General features: G+C 37.3%; 1 protein-coding gene across 1 annotated transcript; it reads left to right on the top strand.

Moving 5' to 3' along the window:
• The first annotated feature begins 2 nt into the window (after positions 1-2).
• On the top strand, positions 3-22,243 carry cfap221 (cilia and flagella associated protein 221). The gene is made up of 25 exons (XM_040142345.1): positions 3-42; positions 884-1,103; positions 1,381-1,481; positions 3,255-3,341; positions 3,459-3,554; positions 3,873-3,973; positions 4,167-4,270; positions 5,643-5,802; positions 7,855-7,984; positions 8,196-8,310; positions 8,542-8,653; positions 9,860-9,947; positions 11,650-11,739; positions 12,403-12,498; positions 13,660-13,747; positions 14,032-14,123; positions 14,565-14,645; positions 15,202-15,309; positions 15,471-15,638; positions 15,764-15,849; positions 15,936-16,005; positions 16,218-16,318; positions 20,395-20,487; positions 20,611-20,718; positions 21,732-22,243. Exons 2-25 carry the CDS (start codon positions 974-976, stop codon positions 21,865-21,867), a joined length of 2,541 nt encoding a protein of 846 aa, XP_039998279.1. The 5' UTR covers positions 3-42; positions 884-973; the 3' UTR covers positions 21,868-22,243.
• Positions 22,244-22,470: the final 227 nt, after the last annotated feature.

Raw genomic sequence — 22,470 nt, 5'->3', positions numbered from 1 at the left:
CTGAGTATTCTCCAGGACAAACTGATAAGCTCTTTTATAAAGGTAGCTATTATTTAAATATGAGCGACCTGTTAACACTTTCAAAATAAAGTAAATTGTTTACGCGCACAGGTATGTGTGGTGCATCAGTGTGAAAACACCAAGTATATCTAGGGGCAGATCTGTAGCAAATGCAAATGTTAATTTTTTAATCTGTTTATAATACATATACATCCAAACAAATAGAATGCAATACACACCACTGTATGTCAATGGTGTAGGCTTTTATTTTGAAGGTGAAACGGCTACCTTCAGGTCTTTATTTGGAGTTTTTTTTGACGCAGTTTAATGGAACTTGCCGCCAACAAATCGTATTCGCCCACGGGACTGTTTGTCCCGCCCCCCCTCAGAACACTAGCGTCACTATAGCAACGACAGTGTTTGATAGTGTTGTCTTCTCCATCAACAGTAGGAGAAGGTAGCTAAACGAAATGCTAATGGTACGAAAATAAAGGGATATGGCTGTTGAGTTTAAACAACTAAAAGCGGCCTTTTTTCTAAAACATAAGTAAGTCCTGAAGTTGCCTTGCTTAAAAGCTTTTCATTAGAAGCCGATGAAACCTTTGCTATGTCGCCCCTCTTTAAATTAAAACCAGTTTAATTAAGCTAACTAGGTAGGTCATAACATCTGAGTTATTAGCTTTCTTGCTAAAGCTGCAGACTGTTTTCACACGTCTGCAAACAACTGCTGTGCTTTTGGTGTGAGTGGGTATTAATGTACTATTAATAAATATAAGCAGGCAGCACAAATATTCTCCATCTTTATCTTCTAAAGTGTGAAAATTAATTTAAAAGGCAAATTCAGTAAACTGACTGAGTAACCTGCTGTCCTTCCACGTTTTAGAATATTTCCCAACCCGCTGGTGTCTCCTTGACTGTCCTCCAGCCTTCTGTCATTTCTCCCATGAGGAGCCAGAGCTGACCTTTTGCCAGGATGGAGGTGGCTCTCTCTGCCCCGCAGATACTCTCAGAGCCCCTGAGGAAGGGGACTCCTCTGCCTCTGAGCCAGCTGGTGGAGGAGAGCAGGAGCAGAGCCAACATCCCAAATCATCTACTGGAATCAAGTACATATTAATAGAGAGCCTTAATACTGTTTACTGCCAGTAATGAGTATTAAACTTTAAGATAACAAGCAACTTACATACAGTTATATCATTTGTGTTATCTTGTCAAAAAAAAAATCCTCAAAATAGCAACATTCATATTTCAATTTTTTTGCATGCTTGGTACACCTCTTTGCAGATGTGAATAGCCTGCATTCAAAAAAATTTTATATTATGCAAAAAACTTATTTAATTTCAGTAATTAGTACGTTTTTAGTTGTTTATTTTTTCCTCATAGAAATCTATGCCAAACTGAAAAGCAACGGCCTGATCCAAGCAGAGCCCCCAGAGCTTCACTTCAGTGGGTTTGAGCTTGCGAAGGAGTACTTAAAGATTCTGGTGAGGAAAATACTGCTGAAGTTTTGATATCCTTGGGAGTTTTTACAATTAGTCATTTTAATTTTGATTTCACACGGTACATTAGACAGCCAATTTACAGATAGTAAGTTATTGTTTTGAATTAATATTATAGTGCCGGAAAGCTTTGCCTGTCATTCCTTTATTAGGACGAATAATAATTCCCTTTCAGTGTGAAATATAAGTAAACAAAAACAATGAAGACCAGACAATAGGGATAAAAAAACACAGTATAATACAGTAATCACAATAAATACAAGACAAATAGAAGTTATGTGCAGACTACGTGCTGAGAGAGCGAACTGTGTATGTACCAGGCTGATTTATCACAGTCAGTGAAGAGCCCCGGTGCTATAGTGTCATCAGCAAACCTGATGATTACCTCAGCATATGGTTGGTGTCCAAGAATGGAGTGTTAGTAGACTCTGATGCCCTGACAGTGATGCAGCAACATACTATATGAATGAATGAATAACATTTTTATCGTGTCAAGCTACTGTATGCCCAGCGACATGGGCTTACAAAACACCATAAATTATTTAAATCCAGAACCATAGTGCTGCATATACATTGTCAAACATTAAAAAAGTCTTCAGACCTTCATTGTCTTCAACAAAATGTATAAATCACTGACAAAAACATTTACTATATAGTACTGGAGAAAATTAAATATTCATTAAATAATCCATCTGGCCTTCTTTTCTAGGCTTTTGAGAAAACGTTAGCAAACTTAAACACATTAAAATTAAACAATCATTCCAGTTTTTGATCATCTGAACACCAGAATATTTCAGGGTTTTGTCAAGCAATTTCATGGAAAATTAACTCTCTCAAATCATCAGAATTTGCACAGTACAAAAGAAAATGGGGCTCACTTTCCACTTCACCCATATCACACAGCTCGGAATATTTTGAATCTGCTAAATTCAATGGCAGAATAGTAGTAATTAATGGAAGAATAGTAGTTGTCTGCTGTCCAAGTTAAGATCTTTGGCTTCTAGATAAATGAAATATAACATAATAAAGTTAATATTACAAAACAATTTATTCCTGTAGATAAACAGCACATCAAGCTCATTAAAAAACGTTTTTGTTGTACTGACCCTGGTACCCAGCTAATGTCTTCTTGATTTGCCGTCATGGGAGCAAACACTGTAAGGCTCCACACAGTATAGAGCAAAGACTGTATATAAAAATATACAAATACACAGTTATACAGAGTCTTTGTTATACTGTCAGCATTTTGAATATTTTAAACCCAAAATCCTTGCAGATCTGAATATAGCATCCACGGCTCTAAGCAGGGAGTAGAACTTGGTACTAGACCAGGACCTCGGATTGGGTTGTTTGGTAGCAATATTGTGTCTTTTACAATCAATGTTTGGTGAAGTGGTGAGAAGGTACAGTTGCAAAATCTGCTAATTTCTTTGATACGGAGTTTATCTGTATGGTAAAGGCTAGGCAGATCTCAGTAACCTTTAGGACTCCAGCAAAAGCACATGAAGTTTGTATTTAGAAAAACAAAGTATTAAAATAATTATAAAAATCCTATCCCATCTTAAGTTCCTCTCCTTTGGTTTCCATCGTGGATGAATTTGATTTAATTAAATGCACACTGATTTTATCCTCTCTAAGCATGATGGGGCACTGTAGGCTGGATTCAAGCAAGAGGAATTTGGAAAACAGTTTTTCTCAAGTGCACACGATTGGATGGAAATGAAATATTCTTGTCTCTCTTCTCTTCTTCTCCCTCAGAAACTAGTCAACATCTCATCTGAAGTTGTGAATATTCATATCATTCCCACCCAAACCAAGCACTTCCAAACAACTTACACCAAAAAGGTATTTTTTTCATTACAAATTCCTGACCTGTATATAAGATTATGATTCTACTTGTCCACTCGTGCAATCAAATTTGTTTGTGACGATTCAGCCTTGTTCCATGTGTTTTCTCCGAAGTATCGACTCATCCCTGGGCTTGCCTACACACTGAAGATTGGATTCTGTCCTGACGAGTGGCGTTACTTCTATGACTGCATTCGGGTTCACTGCAAGGTTCGGATCCAACCGTTGCAATGCCACCGTGGTCGCTGTGCTAATCACAAATGCTAATCTCAAAGGACATGCCATTGACATTATCAGTTACTGGAAAGCCACCGCTAGCAACTAAAGCGAGATCATTTAACATACAGTCTCATAGAGTCCAGCAAATAGTCAAACAATCACTGCTGTCTTAACTTATCTCTTTTTATGATACTTCCCCATGTTTACCCTGAAACCTCTCTTATCTCTGTGTTTCTTTCACTCTCCATATCCTCTCTCTCATGTGTTCTCTCTACCTTGTTTATTCCACTTGCCTACACTCACTCTAAGGGGGAGGAGAACCTGTTAATTCCAGTTCATGCTTACCCTGTCATCGATGACCTGCACATGCCTCCTCATATCAACCTATCACCCGTACCACTTGGACAAAGGTGTGTGTGTATGTATACTGTGCACTGTGTGTTGAGATCCACAGTGGATTTTTGTTTGCTGACCTCCAATCTGCCTGAGGGATTTCCAGTCTCTTTGTAGTTAATCCGTACAACGAACCATGCTTCCATTCAGCCATTGGTGTCAAGTCATAAAAAAATAATCTCATCTTTTTTTTTTTCTGCCTGTCTCTAGTGTAAGCCATGCTATTCCTCTGAGATGCAGCTGTCCCATTGACTTTGAGTTTCAAGTGTACGTTATTCAGCCCCATGAGGCTTTCTACATCCATCCCCTCACAGGTAGGGGCTAGCGAAACCATTCATTTTAACATCATAAACGTCTTTTTATTTCATATGATTTCAACATTACATTTCGTGACTGAATTGTAGTCCTTTTAAAGATAACACATTAGCACTCTGCATTTTTACCCTTTATCTAACTGTGAAACACAACTTTAATTCCAAATTTCAGAATTTGCCTTTCAGGTTAAATGGATAAATAAAGTTGTTTTCCACTGATAGTACTATTTTAGGCTACAGAAATTAAGAGCACATCCCATTTGGAGAGCAGGTGAGCTGTGCTTTCTCAAAACCTTGCACGGCTATGTGTTGTGTATTAAATAAGTCACTACAGAACTTGAAGGAGGCCTCCAGTTTCCACTCACTGACATTAAGCAGTATTCACGGTCTGGGAAGCATCATAACACATGGCGGAAAAAGGCACTTGGGATCTGAATTACAGCTGCAGTTTTAACTCGGTATAAACCTGGAATGAGAAAAAGAGATACAAATGAGTTTCTCCTTTTGGAAATTTTTTAAATTTTTTTTTTCTTTGTCCTCTCTACATACACAAAAAACCACGGCCATGTTACAGCATCTGCAGCTCACAATATAAAAGCATTCAGTGACACAGTTGTAATTCAACATGTTATTTTTTTTTATTTTTTTTAAGTCATTTGTCTCTTATTTGTAACCAAGGTCATTACTCCATACTCCTGTCAGCCCTATCAGATGAGCTCAAGTAACCCTGCAGAGACGTAATGTTTCAAATGTGTTCATTCCAGTTGATTTTAAAGTGGATCTCACTTTTTCTCATATAGTAGTGGGTATTGTTACAATATACTTATATATTGTATACGTGTACTATATTTATACATTTCAATTGTCCATGTTTGGGTTGGTTTAGTCAAGTTTGCCCTTCTACTACTACCACTGGGAGTGGCAGAAACTGGATGTTTTAACCATTCTACTTTTATATATCTATTTCAACCATGTATCCATTAGTCTTAGCTACCAGATTCAACTGTTTATCCAGTACTTTTATCTTACAATTTCAGCTGTTTATACATTTTATTTTTTAGCTAACTGTTTTATTCACAACTTTAAGCTAACTCTTTCCACCGTATATCCATTACTTTTACCTAACTATTTTAAGTTCTGCTCGCGTGATAACTAGTTTCTATGCACTCTTAATGGCAACACGTGGTGTTCAGGTGTAACAACTCACTTAGGTTGGGCTGAGGTGTGTACTGTGCATTCAGCCAATCGTAGCTGGTAGGTTACTGCAGACTTGCCCCCTGGTGTGCATGTACCACTGGCTGGAAATCACTGACTTAGCAAAGTCAAACACACAGACCCATTCATCCATATTGTTTTATCTTTGCTATTGCAGGTGTGATACCAGCCAATGGTGAGGTGAAGCTCATGGTGACCTTCAGTCCTTCCCAGTACGAGACTTCTCAGGTCACCCTCCAGCTGGTCATCTCACAATTCAACACCAAACCCTACCTCTGTACCATCACTGGGAGCTCTGCCCCTCACACAGCCCTCAGGTAATTAGAGCAGTTGACTGTTCAACTGAAAAATCCAGAAGTGGCCAAAAGGGCAATGCAACATTGTGTTCAAAGATTTTTAACACACTTTTAAAAATAGTTTGAACGAATGAAAAATCGCCAGCTAACCGAATCTTCTTTATAGAGTCACTCTTTTGCATTAAAGGTGCACAAATAGTACACATACCATTATCTCGCCTACAGTAATGTCAGCTGATCAGGAGCCACCAGAAATTAATTGTTTACGGGGTGGTGATGTGTTTTTTTTCCACTCTAATGCATCTTGCTGTCTTACTCTTATTATGCTATCTTATCTTACTGTGCTATATCATACTCTAAATATAGATTTTGCTCACCTCATGACCTCACAAGGTCATACTCATTCTGTGGGTTTTATTGACACTCTATTATGTATAATATAGTGTGTTTATATATATATGTGTATATATATATATATATATATATATATATATATATATATATGTGTGTATATGTATATATATATATATATGTGTGTGTATATGTATATATATATATATATGTGTGTGTATATGTATATATATATATATATGTGTGTGTATATGTATATATATATATATATATATGTGTGTGTATATATGTATATATATGTATATATTTATGTGTGTGTGTGTGTGTGTGTGTGTGTGTGTGTGTGTGTGTGTGTGTGTGTGTGTGTGTGTGTGTGTGTGTGTGTTTGTGTGTGTATACGTGTACAAATTTTTTTGCATCCATGTTGTGCTTTACTTAGTTTTCATGAGCTTGAGAAACCCTGAATAATAAAGTAGAATATTGAAGTAAAACCTTTCCCTTCTCTTCTGCTGTTAAGTTGTTCCAGCTCTCAGGTTGCATGAGCAAACAAACTACCAAACTCCTTTGTGCTAAAAACATGCACCCAACTAGATTCAGATAAAATGGTCTTGTGTGCTGGTTAGAAGTTCCCATTTGCTTTTTTCAGCTATTATAAAACTTATGTTAAATTTTGTTCCCATGAGAAAGAGGGTGCTTTCCATCAGACAGCAGTAGCTCCATTCACTGCACTATCTTCTATCAGTGTTATCTCGGCCAAAAGTTAATAATTCATGAAAATAGCTTGGTAGCTGGTGCAGTGATATCAAGATGGATATGCCACCCGATGGATGTTTAGCATATAAAACATTCCCCCTCTGTTTGTCTTTCCCTGCAGTGGAACCAAATAAAAAAAAATTACACATGTGCAAGGGAAAAATTAAGAAATATATGCTACACCCAATGCCCTTCCAGCTTGAACCAACTCCCGACAGTCACTTGTTGCTAAGTGTCCCCTGCCCGACTAATCTGATGTATAGCAGGTAGAGGCTATTTTTAAAATAAACAGATGATGATCATTTTAATATCTGAGTGACTTTGCTTCTGCTTTGCATTTACCATTAATCTAATCAATCTGATGCAATCTAATAAAACAGTCCTGCAGTAAATTCTTAAATAAATCCAGTTAAGCTTTGTGACACTTACAATGTTCAGCTCTTGTTGACACAGTGTCAGAGAGGTGTTGTGTCAACTCTGTGGTCATTTAAGGCCACGATTAGTGATGCTGCTGCATTGGACTGCATTGCTATATTGAAATGTGTTTCTAATGTTTTGTCCACCCGCATTTATAAAAATGAGCGGAACACTGACACTGAAAAAATGTGACAGCTGGAAAATTTAAATATAATGACATTTTTTTATCTGGCTCCTGACCTCATGACTCAGTCTCCCTGTCACCCCCACAACCCTCAAGTCTCTAACTGTCCATATATCCTTATATAAACACCCCCAATTTAGAGCCATTCTTACACTGATTAGAACCAATCCTGAAATGATTCCATTCAGATCTTTCTACTACTAATGACTTTGCAACCTGAGTTAATTGAAAAAAATGTCACTTGCTTTCAAATTAGGATTATATAGTGTTGAATCTATTTTGGCCCTTACTGATGTGCACAGTTATCTTATAATCAAAGCAAGTTTTACCCCATCATGTCTACTTTTATTTATTTCTCTGCATGATAGTCAGCTGGAAAGAAAGTTGGGTCATGGAGTTGCAGTGCCTGCAGAATACAAAGGACCTTCACCTACCACCCAGGTGCCTCCTCAAAGTAAAACCAAATACAGATCAACCAAGGAGCCTGACAAAGCAAAGGTATTGTAGTTAATTAAGGGAAACAAAACATTTTTCTTAATTTTAAACGGCCTTTTTTCCCCAGTTAGAAACCTAGTGATACTTTGTAAATCGAAGAGTAAAAATGTTTATTCTAGACATCACAACTATACTTTCACTATACTGGTCATTTCTTGCAGTGATGTTGATTCATCCTTCATGTCTCGCTGTTATTTCTTTACCTGTCCTCTAGACATTGAGAGATCAGCCTGGGCTGAAGCCAGCGGTGGATGTCTCTACCCCTGCAGGGGTTGCAAAGATGCTGATCAAAGACACCAATAAACTCAGCTCTAAAGCCCTGAGGGAAGGTAGATGCAACCCACTGATCTACTCTTTCATTTGTTATGGAGTTTGTGTGACATACCTGTCACCTCATCAAACTTGTTTCTATATGTTATAAATGAACTACATTGCATAAGGGTCCTGCTACACTCTCCCTTTGCACAAGTTCCTGCCATGACGTTAACTGCATTTCAGGTTGTGCATATGGCAAAGTACGCCTCATGTCTCTTTTTCTCCTGGTATCCCCTTCACTTCAGCCATGTCCCGTGGCAGTATGGTTGGTCTGCAAAACAGGCAGATGAAGGAGGCCCTCTTCATAAAAAAGGTTCAACAAAACGTGAAGGGGGAGCAAGCCAACCACGTCGGCAGGTAGGTTGGTAGGTTACTCAAAAATATAAAATTTCAATTTTAATCCTTGTGAATGTTTTGATAGTTGCATTTGTATTTCCTTATACACAAACTAATGTTAAGAGTCAAATTAAAAGCATATGTACAATAGTAGAACAGGGACAAGATGAAGATGTATCAGCTAAGACAAAATAGGAAGAAGATCTAGGAATAGGCTTTACTAATCAGCATTAAAGGGATACATATGCTTTTTTATAACACCAAGTAAACAAACTGAATATAATTTTTGGAGAGGATGCAGTGAAAACCACGTTTTATTTAGTCTTATTTTTTGTTCTTGTCCATTGTTGAAGACATTCTGGAAATAAAAATAATTACAGAAATGGAAAAACTTATTAGAAATATTCTTATTTTAGGTGTCAAATTTGTATTACTCTGTAGAATGCCAACAGAAATTCCTTTTAAGAATGATAGACTGTATATTTACTTTTTCTTTTAAAGTTCCTCTCCACTCAAAAATATGATTTTCTTCTTTTTGCCACGGTTGAATGTTGGAGCTTCACTGAACATGTGTATGTATGGGGAGTGTATGTATGTGAGTGTTTTCACATTCATCTGCTGAAAGTGGAAAGTTTCTATGTACTCACTGAAAATCCCATTTTAAGCGCTGGACCTACAAACATGATTTGTAACATCACAAATACTTTGGAAGCCAATTTGGGTCCAATATTCAACTTGCAATAGTGTGATGTGGAAACTTGAAGCCCAACAGTGAAGTAGGAAACACTTGTTGTCCAGCAGTTCAACCTAAATTTATAGATTCTGGATTTTTAATGAGGGAGAAGGAGTAGATTTAATTTAGAAGATTTTAACAAGATAATTGAATTTTTTTTTTGGTGAAAAGAACATGTGAGTTACAAATTATTATTCAAAGTAGTGTAATTTAAATACCTGTTAAAATATGTCTGTAGGGGACAGAAATCATGTCCATGCACTCACTGCAGGAAAGAAATAATAGAAAAGCAAACCATTTACACCAATTACCAATCAAATTTAAGTTAGAAGGACACTTGCATGAAAGTAGAATCTTTCTTTATTTTAATATTTGTTTTTTCATGAAAGATCGTCTTTGAACTCTCTTATTCTGTTACAAATATTGCTGTTTTCAGTACATTTTTTGTTTTTCACGAGTAATTAATAATTATGTATATTTTGCCTTATATTCAGGCAAGTTCATCTGGGTAAGGACCCTGTGTCGGAGCAAACCAGGAGGCAGATACTGGAGGAGCGAGAGATTGCGCTACATGAATACATGGTAAGATTTTTAAGTTATTTTGGACATAGAGAAATAGACTGTCCAGTGATATTTTTACAGCAAGTTCTTTTACAGAACTGTTTTATGTGGAGCAGGGGTTTACATAGTCTGATACTGTGGGTCCCCCATCAGACAAAGCCGAGACAACTGCGCCCCCCTAAACTCCCCTATGTTTTTTTTAAGCTTTTATTTGTTTACATTTTGACCTATTGGCACCACTGTTGATATCTAATCACTTATGCTAGAGTCCATATGCATACCAATGTCATAACCTGATGCAGCTGATGTTTTGTTGGATATACATTTAGATTTTAGCCATTTAAAATAAATCCCTCTACGTCTGTGATTATATTGAGAGTCACCGAGGGTATGTTCAGACTCAGCCAAAGTCACCTCAGTTTTGAAATATGAGTCTGTGTGATTTTCCCCGGAAAAGTTATTTGAATAGTTCACACAGCTCTCACAGACACTTAACAGCACTTCCTCCCCCATCTCCTTTCAACCTAGACTGTTTATAATGCACACACACATACACACACGCACACAGATGTGTTCCCCGTTTACAGCCGTCATGTCACTACATTTCAGTATTTTATGTTTTTATGATAGGAAGAGCGAATATGTTCTTCTATAGGTCATCTTTGAAATCTTGACTGCAGGCCAAAATGAGCCAACTGATAAACCTTCTTCCTTCTTGCATCGAGTGAAAGTGTTTACAGTTCTGCGACACAATCGTTTTATTACCCAGACCATTTTGGCAAATGAGGCCGTGCTCCAAATGATTGGTAGAGGTTGCTTGATTCACAGAATTAAGACATACCCCATCAATATAATTTCTTCCTGAGACAAAGAGAAGGTATCCTCATCAGCCAAGGAATTTCAAGTTGTCCTCCACTATAGAAGATAAACTTGTTGAGATATTTTTTACGTTGGCCTTGCACCATCTATCACTGCCAGAACTATTAAGGATTTGGCAAAAATAGAAAGAACAACATCTACGTTTGCTTATATGCCAAATACCGTTCTCCCTTTGTACTGTAACATTTATAGCAGGTTTCTTACAGTTTCTTACCAATTCTGACAGCATGACACCCTATGAAATGCATGTAAATTCATAACACTCTATATGATAAAAGAGAAGCTACCCATTGTTTGATAGTCATCTACTTCTTGTCAAACTAAAAATAGTCATTTGTGACTGTTGCTTTAGGAATTGATGTTTTTAGCAATACTAGCAGCATGGCTGAGGGGATGGCAGTGTCGTTCAGTTGGTCCACCACTTTGTTGCGGAGTACTGAATGGATCAATATGCAGATTTTCAGTTTGACCAGAATGTTGGTTTATTAAGAAATACCTGCAAAACTATGACATTCCATATCAGATTCAGCTGTTCTTTGTGTATAGTGTTAACTAGAAAATCTTATCATGCTAACACGCTAAACTAAGTTGGTAAACATGGTAAACTTTAAACCTGTTAAACATCAGCATGTTAGATTTGTTACTGTGAGCATGTTAGCATGCTGACTTTAGCATTTAGCTTAAAGCACAGCTCTGTGCCTAAAAGTACAGCCTTGCAGAGCTGCTAGCATGGCTGCAGACTCTTGTTTTAATCCTGGCACAAGGTTTGTCTCTTCTGCAAATACTGTGTAGTATAGTATATAAGTATATAATGTATATGTACTACTACCTAATTGTGTTGTAGGTAAAAAGGGGAGATGTGAGGCAAGAGGAAGACTTTGTTTCTGGACAACCTAAACTTTCCTCCAGACGAGTGCTTTGTGAAGCTGGACAGGTAAATGTCTACTCTTGTATGTTTACTTTGACACAGAACTTTCACTTTTCACTCAGTTTGCTTTGCTGGTAACATGAAAATTAATTACTCCCCACATGAATACATCACTGGTTGTGTAAGTTGTTGTTTTCAAACTGCTGCTGCATTAGACTGAGGTTCCCATCATCGCTAGATTAACTTGAGCATCACGCCTGACAGGTTGACTTACCGATAGTGTAGTGAAGTGTTTCTTCAGCCCTAAGTAAAGTATCTGAAAGTACAATATCTCTCCACACCAAAATCTGGAGCTGAAACATCTTGGTTGCAAAGACAGTATTCACAATGTTCAATATTTTGTCATGGTAAATGTATGGATAAGCCTCCACTAGGTCCTAGCAAATCAGGATGATATATTTTCTTTTATTCTTCTTTGTAGATGAGGACTTTCACTAAAAATCCTGTCACTCAATGGTCTAAGATTAAATGAATCTGTTGCTTCCAACCCTTTTCTGCAATTGAATTCAATCTAACATTCACATTTTACACTCCTACTTTCCTTTTCTCATTTAAATACTGCACTACTACAAGCTGAGACCTCATGAAATTTCACTGTATGGTTCTTTTCGTATGCACTCAAATAAGCAAATGAAAGTCAGCAATAAATGTCTTTCTAACCCCTTCCAGGCCCCAGAGGGAGCCCCATCCTTCCAGTTTTACTCCAGTTTTCAGTGGGAGGTGAGACAAAGAGCCCTCAGACTGTTCCAGCAGGCTTCACGCAAGGTACACAGATCCAAGTACCATAAAGTCACCGAGTTACATGTGCCACTGCACACATGCATGATCATTTACCGAGATGCACAACACATACACACACTTCCCTCTTCCCTCAGGAGGCGGCTAGTATCCCTGCGGCCCTGTCCCTTTAGTTCAGCCATGTGTAAATTCCTCACACTAAATGTATAATATTCTGTTCAGTACAGTCATTTTTTTTGGATGTAGTGCATTCCAGTAAAAGCAGCGTAATCTCACATGGCCTCTTAAAGCCACAAGAAGAGCATGCCTCTCTTTTCCTAGTGGAAGCAGTAAGTGTTAGTGCTATTGCTGAACACTGAGTTGACCTAATAGGTTGCTATTCATGTGGGGGTGCAGTCAAGTTAGCTGACTCAAGCTGACACTCTTTTTATAAATATAAAGTACTAGTAAAAAATAAGTATGTATCTCCTCATGGTTATTTGAGTTATTGATCTGTACAAAATCTTAATTTGCTTGATTGATTTTTTTAGCGGGTAACCCTTCATCTTCATCTTTGTTTGAATTACTTTTGAGTCAGTAAACTTCGTAGCCACTGTAGCTAGCAGTAACGACAGTGTTTGCCACAGGTCTGATGGTGATGACTGATAACTCGACAAAAAGGGCTGAACAGACTCCAGACAGCACAATCAACTGTCACAACAATCCCACTTTTAGTTTATAGCTGTATAATATCTCCGGACAGCCACAACTACACGCAAAAACAAGTCATAAGTAGTGGTACTTTCTACACTAGGCAAGAAAAAATATTCAGGAGTTTTGTAAATGAAATTTAAAACTTTTTAATTTCTTCCAAGGCCTTTTAAACAATTTTAAAGCCCTGCAGTTACCCCGTCACAGGATTAATTATAGCACTGGTAAAACTGAAACAAATATTTAATACATTTTTTACTTTTTTGTTCTGAAAACTGACATTACATTATGTTTCTTTTGTTCTTCATGTGTCACTGTGTCTATATAGTATCTTCTTGTGGGATCATCATGTAATAAAGAAGTCTAAAATGTCTACAGTTTTGGAATTGGTATTCATGTGAAATCTTTCTCTGGCACATCTTCTGAGAGTAGAAGAGGCGTATGTGAATGACCAGTGACTAATGTAAAGCGGTACCATGCTGTTCTGCTCTCTCACAGGTTGTGATCCGATGTCGCATGAACCGGAGACTGGCATGTTTGAAGAAGCTGGCAGTGAGCATGAGGAACCTGCCCTCGGCACAGAAAGGTTTTGATTATCCTATGATCTCCTCATTCAGAAATAATCTCATTATGCCGTGGCAGCAAAGCATGCTTTATTGATTTTATTTCTAGAGTGAAAATTGAAATGAAATCCCTCAGGTTATTATGAGGTTCTTGGAATATATATGCATGCCTCAGGAACAGGGCTAATTATCGTACTCTGTGCATTTAGTTATACTTTAAATATTTAACATTTCTTACTGACCATAACAACTAATGATGTACAAATGTAACTCTTTAAAAAAATGTATCATCATCTCATCACTGCAGTTGAAGAGAAGAACACGTGTGATCTGAAGATCTCACCGGACAAAGTCTTTCCATTTTCTTTCCCCATTTTCTCTGATGAAGATGATCCACTGGTGAGTAATGTTACACATTTAAAGTACCCAAACAGCAAACTATAAAAAGTACGGTCCTAATGCAGATTACAAGTTGATAGTAATGTTTGAAGTATACCTGCCCATTTATGTGAGATGATTGTCAGCAAAAAAGTTTGTCACTTGTTTGAAATCAGTTTGTCTTTTTAAATCCCAAATTAACTAAATGGGAGCTCAGCAGAATGAATACAGCTTTTCGGATTCTGATGTATAGAAGACAAAAAACCAATGAAAAGTGAGTGCTGGCTATTGTCCTGCACATGAAACAATTTTCATTCATTATTTCCCTTGAAACACGTCTTTGATCTAACTGGAATCAAATAGGACTCAGTTTCCCACACTTAAATCTTTCATTTCCCTGATGGGGAAGGTCTCAGTTTTCAACTGAACAAATAATGCCATTTGTCTCCTTGATATATCTAGGCTCACAGTAATTTGGTCACAGTGCCTGTGGATCCTATTGATGTGACTGTGACGGCACATATTCCTTTCTTCAGGCTTCAAGTAGGTATTTACTGCAGCACCTGCTTATCTGAACATCACACTGATAAAGCAGCAGATATTTACCCAGCAGCAGTGGTGGAAAGTAAAGAAAAATATTGATGTGCGTGTATTTCATCTGATTATATCCACTTTATGCCACTTTATATTTCTACTCAACTACATTTCAGAGGGAAACATTGTACCTGCATATGATAGGCTTATAAAATGCAATGCTAGTAAAAGTTTAAACCAGTGGTTGCCCAACCCTTTTGGCTTGTGAACCCTGACAAAAATCTGTTTCTGGTTGGGGCTCCTTGTCACATTTCAGATGTCTATGAGTTGTTAGCAGGTGCAGCAAAGAGACGTTTCCTGTCTAAACTTCTCACATAGTTGCTTTCAAATAACTGTTCCTAAAGATGTCAGATCCAGTAAAGATTAGATAAAAAAGAATACAAATTTGTGTCGCTTCTTCTTAATCATTTTATGTTCCCCCAGATTTATTTTGTGACCCTTTAGAGGGGTCTGACCCCTTGCTATTCTAACCATGTTATTTGTTGATATTGTTGTGGCACTCTAGGTTCCTCAGCACTATAAGCTTATGGGCTACCAGCCTGTGTCAACCTGGGAGGCATTCAACTCTTATATCCCCACTACTTTGGCCAGACCTCTGCGCACTGGAGCTCTGGTAAGTACCTGGATTCATACATAGAGATTTAGCCAGTATTACGGCAAGATATTTATTCATTCGTTATATATCATCTGTACATCATTTATTCTAATCTTTCTACTAATTAGGTCTTTGATTGCCTTTTAAAATTTCTCTCATTCTGTTTTTGTCACTTTCAGGACGAGATTGGAACCCAACCTCCCCCAACAATGGAGCCCAAAGCAGAAAAACAGCAGCAGCATGAACATGAAGAAGCAGCTGTGGAAGCAAAGGAGGCTGTTAGTCTCAGCTTCACTGCCCCTGAAGCTCTGCTCAGACCTTTTCCTGCAAACCCACTCAGAATCTTTGTGAGACTCCTCATTCGTTCTCATTAATCCAGACAAACGTGTGTGTTTTTCTTGATGTTTTTCACAGTGACAGTATATTTAAACTACTATTGTTTCTATGTTTTTCTCATGATATTGTTGTTCAGAATCCAGCTCCGGGCCTACAGACTTACAAACCAACCCCTAAATACCTGGAGAGTGATCTGGAGTTCCACCTCTGCCCTCTACCCAGGTAAGAAGAGTCATCTTCAGTTACATTATCCATTTATTCCTATTGAGCATCAAAAACAGTTGTGCAAGAGTGCTTTTCATATGCAGGTACACAGTCCCTGAGAGCAGCATAAGGACAAAAACTCTGCACACTCAGAAGAAATTTCTGGACCGCAAGGTAATTGTACAGACTTTGTAGTTTGTGAATTTCTTTGGAATACTTTTACACACAAAAAACACGTTAATGCTGGACTGAAATGATTGATAATTGAAGCAGGCATTTTTGAAAGATGAGTAATCCCTCTCAGTAAAAGTTAATCTAGCTCCTGTTTTAGTTCTGAAAGGCTCCGATACAGATGACTGTTTTTTTTTTTTCTTGATCAACAACAGGAAGTGATAAAAGGGGTAATGACATGGAAGAATTTTGATTCGATCACCTTGAACTGTCTGTCCAAACAACCTGCTCTCACCAGTGGCTGTGCCCTGCCCAGGTATGTGAAATGGGTTTTGTGCTTTGCTTGGACCATTAAAGTGATAGCTGGAATCTAACAGAGCTACATTATAATGTGAGCTGTGTGGTAATTGCCCTTTACCTACCTGCCTTGTATTTTGTAGAATAGATTTTAGTCCCACGTTTGATGTTAACTGCAGGAGTTTGCTACCTTTTATTAACACTACATCACTATGTACAGTATCAAGTTGTGCCTCGTTTTTGCTAAACAAGGCAAAAAGAACGACTTAATACTGACGGCAGCCACCCAGAAGTTAAAAGAGAAGGTATATTCACACAGAGGTTCCCATGTTAAACCACCCACATGTGCAATTAGTTGCTGAGAAGCTCCAACTGGAGCATTGTAGGATCAAAAAGTACTAGTACATGTTAACACTACCTGTTTACAAAGTAGAAAGTGGCATTTGTTCACCTCTGCTGTCCATATCTTTCTAGCCCAGGGAGGAATTTGAATTTATGACCCCCTGGTTTCAAAACTGCTGATGCAGATTTGACTTCTGTCACAAGCAGAATTTTTATAAAATATATAAATCTAAAAAGAAAAACAAGATGTGAATGGGAACCTTAACAATGGAAACCGTTATGTGCATATTCACCATTTTGGAACATTTTATAAACGAAAAAATTAATCCAGTAATTGACAAAATAGTTGGCAGACTAATTGATTAAATTATCGTGTATTTCATCCCTAGTTACATTTGAAAGGTTTGCAAGACACAGACCTATGTCCAAACAGACAACTTGTTTCTGTCTACCTCTTTCTCTTTCCTCCCTTCGAGTAATACCAGGAGTAGATATTTATCCTCTCTATGACCCCAGGACACAGCGTGAGTATTTAATAGCGTAGGATTCCACTCATCATCTCACATACGGTTTTACGGAAACATGACTTCTCGCACTCCTCCAAATAAATGTGTAAGAGCCCCGTCCACACAACCTCCAGCACCTGCCAGGTTGCAGGATGTCAAAAGTGTCTACTTGTAACATATCTGGAAGAAATAATTTGACATTCATAGAGTTGGAGTACATTATTTTCCACTCAGAGCAGTTACTTTGGATTTCAAGTATTGGTGTTTCTGATTCATTACAAAATAAGATGCTTTTATTTTAAATCCCATTGGGTTTTATAAAGATATAAGAATGCTTTGTAGAGAGTGTGCTTCTTGTATTCATCAGTTCTGCTCTTGCAAAGTAGCCTGTAAAGTTTTACATTCCTAAAATCAATCTTGAGTGTTGATTGTGATTAGTTTTGTTCCTCGGGTTTTAGAACCTTGGATTTCATCAACCTGACAAAAACACAAATTTTCACTTGATTGTAGTGCAGATGACCACTTTTAGTTCCAGTTTGTTTTACTTGATTTTAAGACCTAGTTGCTAAAAACAGTATATCATTTGGAAAGGTAGAAACCTCTTTTTATAAGATCATTCTTTTCTGTAGTACTATTGTAAACTTCTCTGTTTGGAGAGTCTAGGTTATATGGAGGCCAAGATCCCTGCACACTGTCTCCACTTACACTGTGAAATAATGATTTATTCAGTCTTTAGCCTAAATGGGCAGTGAATAAATTATGATATTTTGATGTAGCTGATGTATTAGTGTATACCACATGGGGCCATCCTGTTCCACTGGTGGTACACTGTACGCTTCTCTACGCATCCTGTCACAATGAATACAACTCAGGACTGCAAAACACTTTCTGTTTCTGACCCTTTCTATAAAATAACCTCATGTATATTGTAATTTATCTTGCGTGATGGAAATTCTTGTCTAAAGATCATATAAGTAACAAAGTGAAAGTTGCAGAGGTAATTAAGCAATGTACCCGGAGAGATCTGAAACCATTTTAAGACTTTATTTGACAAGATGCCCAAGTAATTTGGGCATCCACTTTTCACATGATGTAATGGTGAATGTGTTGGTTTGACTAGTATTTAGCTACATCTCTCTCTCCTCTCTTTTCTGTCTACTTCCCATCTGTCTTCACCTTCCTTGTCTTACATAATAAGATGCCTGGCAAGACAAAATATTCTCTTTATGCCTGTCAGCACTGCTCTGCAGGATAAGTAAAGATATATTCTTGTTTTTTATGCCAGAGATGCCTTTCCCCAGCCTCCCTGCTCAGGCTCATTAGTTTTCTATCACTGCCTCACTGGTTACATTCAGTGTCTCTACTTATCTTACAAACACAAACAATGTGATTTATGTCAGCTGACCATTATAGCAAATGACAAACGAACTTGACAGCAATTTGACGTTGGTAGAAAGAGAGATGTGTTTTCCTTATACAGTATGTGTGAAGGATTGAAATGACTCTGTTGTATCTCGACTACAAACAAACTTTAAAACAGCAACTCAGAGAGTTACTCAGAGGTAGAGAGTTTACTTAGTTTGCAGCCGTAATTATTGTGAACCACATAAACTGCAACGGAAGCCTGTTATAGATTAGAGTTTTATTAAAATGATTAATTTTTTACAGCACACTGTACTGTTTTATAGCATAGAATATTTGTATTCCCCAGGCGCTGGTCTTGGTAGGGTCAAACTAAGCCCATAGTGGCTGTAACTTAAGTGTTTACTAAATAGAGATTCATGCTCCAATAAGTTAAAACAGGTTGAACCAAACAGGCTAGTTCTACATTAGTCTTTACTTAAAGTGGCTATAACCTTTGTTTTTAGAATAACAATGTATCAGATGACTATGTATGTGAAAACAATGTTACATTGTGAAAGGGGTTCGCTCATAGTGATTAACTCACTGGGTATTATCACTTGAATCTGTGGCTTCCCCTCGGCTTTACAGAGCTTTGTAGGGTTTTTTAGATCATTGTTTAGCCGCTTCGGGCTGCAATTTTACTTTTTTTGCTCACTCTTACAGCTCTCACAGCATCATTTACCTTAGGCAGCTGATTTCATAGAAAAAGCTTTAAAACCTACACTACAGACAGACCCAGTTTGGTAAAGACCAAAAACTGCACTAAAAGAGAGTGAATCTTGGCCTTACATTCATCAAGTGGTCGGAAACAAAACTTCAGAAGAATGTGAATTTTGCTCCATAACTCCTGGATGTGTAAATAAGCAACTTTTTGAATGTAAAAGGTGATCATATGTGAAAGTTGTGTTAACAACCTATTTCTGCTGCCCGAAAGTGGCCAAAAAATCATTTATTACTGGCTTAGTTGCCAAGTGTAACGTGTAGATAACTGAGCTAGCTAACTGACAAAACTAATGTTAGCATGCTAATATATGACCTGTCTAGACTGAGGACTAAAAGCTTATATGAAATATCTACCTTGAAACATCAAACTGCTGTTTAAACAGTTTAAAATGGGTATATTTTAAATTACATTTCACAAAAATTAAACAGTATACCTAAAGGTTTCAAAACGCTATGCTATTAACATTACACTAAATGACTAGCTAAATACTATTGGTCACATTATCATAATGGCATATTTCCCACTTTACAAAACTGCATGAATACTATCAACTGTGAAACAGACATATTTCTCAATGGATGCTTATATACTGTATATAACAAGCTCATATGTACATTTACAAAGGAAGGGCTGTTATGTTTAATATATTATTTAGCCTGCAAATTGTCATTGTAGTAGTAAATCACTAGTTTGAAACTAGTTAGTAGTTACCAAGAACTTAGGAAGGACTTTGCAGACAAAGTTATTGATGAATTTACAAATAAGTGGTGCAATCCAGTCCATGTCATGACACCTTAATTTGCAAATTGTGACTGTACGTCTATGTGACCATGTGTCCCCATGGCCCTGCCCTTATAAGTTGCTGTTCAGAGCGATATCACAGCGTAGAACACGGTTGCTTCCCAAAGCTTGTCAGTGTTTAAAATCTATTTTGCCTGTAAGTGATACCAGCTTTTACTCAAGAATATATTTATCATTCCTGTTCAAACTAAGATTTCATACAATCATAAGCAGTCCTTTTGTTTAAGTAAGATCGAGTAGATATCTGACCATTATCTCGATTTGGTAATGTGTGGTCTGACTCTTAAGGGGAAAAAGCAGTGTGTGTGTCTCCTATAGGTCCATCGACTACAGCACAGATATACTTCCACTCACAGCACCACCTCCTCTCACCGCCCTTCCTGATGATTTGACATCACTAATGGACAATCCGTAAGCACATACAGCACTAATGACACTATTGATCTTCATGTTGGAAGCTTCTTCTGTCGGGTTTCAAGTAAGATCACTGCTCTGATACTCAGATTATGTACAGTATGTTTTATATGTGTGCAGGTATGAAGGCTCAGAAGTCAAACTGACTCCAGAAATGATCAGAGCAGAGTTCTTGTCTGGAGAAGCTCTGGTCTCCATTGGCAACCTCACCACAGGAACGGCAGCCAGGTAGGTCTACTGGTATGATGTTTACGTTACCAAGACAAAGATTTTTCATGCATTGACAATGAAGAAGAGATTTGAGAGATAAATAGATTTAGGTATAAATCTAGGTTAGGTTTTTAGGTATAATGAATGGTTACTCACCTGATGGAAGTACTTCCCATGCAATAAATAGGATGAATGTTCAAGTATACACACACACACACACACACACACACACACACACACACACACACATTGTAGATATTGGTAGCTGGAGTGGGCTATGAAGATTGTGGTACTTTTAGATTTAAGAGGGGAAGTCCTCAGGATAAACCAAATATGAAATTCATGAATGTGTACCTGGACTTCCTTCTAACACAAGCTTCCTAGGAGCTGGAACACACTGCATGATGCTACCTTTTAATTGGCAGATATTAGATATAATAGATAAAGATTTATAACTATGATTATGACTATTTATAACTTTTCATTATCTTTGAACATTAATGAAGATTATGTTTTGATGATGGTTGAAGTTTCAGCCTTGCATAGTTCAGAAAAGACCCAAACACATTCTTATATAAATTCATAGTGTACTGAATACTGTTGTTACTTTTTCATATTTTTTAAAAAGTTTTAAAACCCTTTTAGAAATGCATTTTTTCATATCTTGACAAATTTTTGCACAATGTGTCGGAGATTATTTTAAATGATGATTTTTTTTTTTTAATTTTAATACTGTGTTTGAATGTGTTTTATAATAATTTTGTGAGAATATATAACATTTTCAAGTTTTTTGTGTTTTCAGCCTTTTAGAGAAACATTTTAATGCTACATTTAAATGTGTTCTTTAAATCATATTTATGTGGGAATTTTTTACATTTTCAGGGTTTTCAAAGTGTTGCCAACCCTTTTGTAGAGTTATACTATCATATTTTGACAAATTGTTATATCATGTGTCTCATTTACCAGTCACTCTATTCACTGCTGAATCTGTCCAGTTCTTCCATTTGTAATGTTAAATTTCTTCTTCACAGGCACCAGAGGGAGATTCAGATGGAAGCAGCCCAGAGGTCTGAGTTCAACCAGATGGGAAAGAGAGTGATGACCAGGCTGAAGCAACTTGGAGCCACCAACAGAACTCCTCATTCACCACGAGAGGACTGTGAATAGGCAAAACAACCCCACACACTTCCTAGAAGCACATGAAGACCTGCAAATGGGTTATGTGCGCACACATATTGTACATACATTCACACGAGTAAATACATTTTTGAGGATTACAAATGAGCATTACACCCATCCTACCAAACCATAAAAGATTCTACATTGTCTGCCCTCCCACTTCTGTAACATAAAACCTGGTTACTTTCTCGCCCACCTATAAACCTTCCTCCTACCCACTCAAAATTACCAGTAAGCTCCCCTCCTGTGCTCTCACAAAGCCTGGAAATTTGTTATCCCTCCACCCACACAGATCCATACATAAGCACAGCTACAGAATATTCTAACAAGCTATGTCACATTACTGACGACTGCATTCAATTAATTATAATCCGGCATTTTTATACTGTTTATGTTGTTGTAGAAGCAAAGTATGGCCGCGGTTATCGCTATTAAACCTTATTATGTTCCAAACAAAAGTGTCATACTTGATCTTTGGTGACAGTTACATATGATTGCACCTTTTTGGATTTAAATGCATTTGCCTTGAAAAGTAATTCCCATGCTTACTGTTGATATGACAGGGAGTATTAATTGAGTTTTTCATTGCTA

The sequence above is a fragment of the Xiphias gladius genome, chromosome 13, assembly GCF_016859285.1.
Source record: "Xiphias gladius isolate SHS-SW01 ecotype Sanya breed wild chromosome 13, ASM1685928v1, whole genome shotgun sequence".
In the NCBI taxonomy this organism is placed as follows: Eukaryota; Metazoa; Chordata; class Actinopteri; order Istiophoriformes; family Xiphiidae; genus Xiphias; species Xiphias gladius.
The sequence above is the reverse complement of the archived record's forward strand: the minus strand, read 5'-3'. Positions and strand labels throughout refer to the sequence as shown.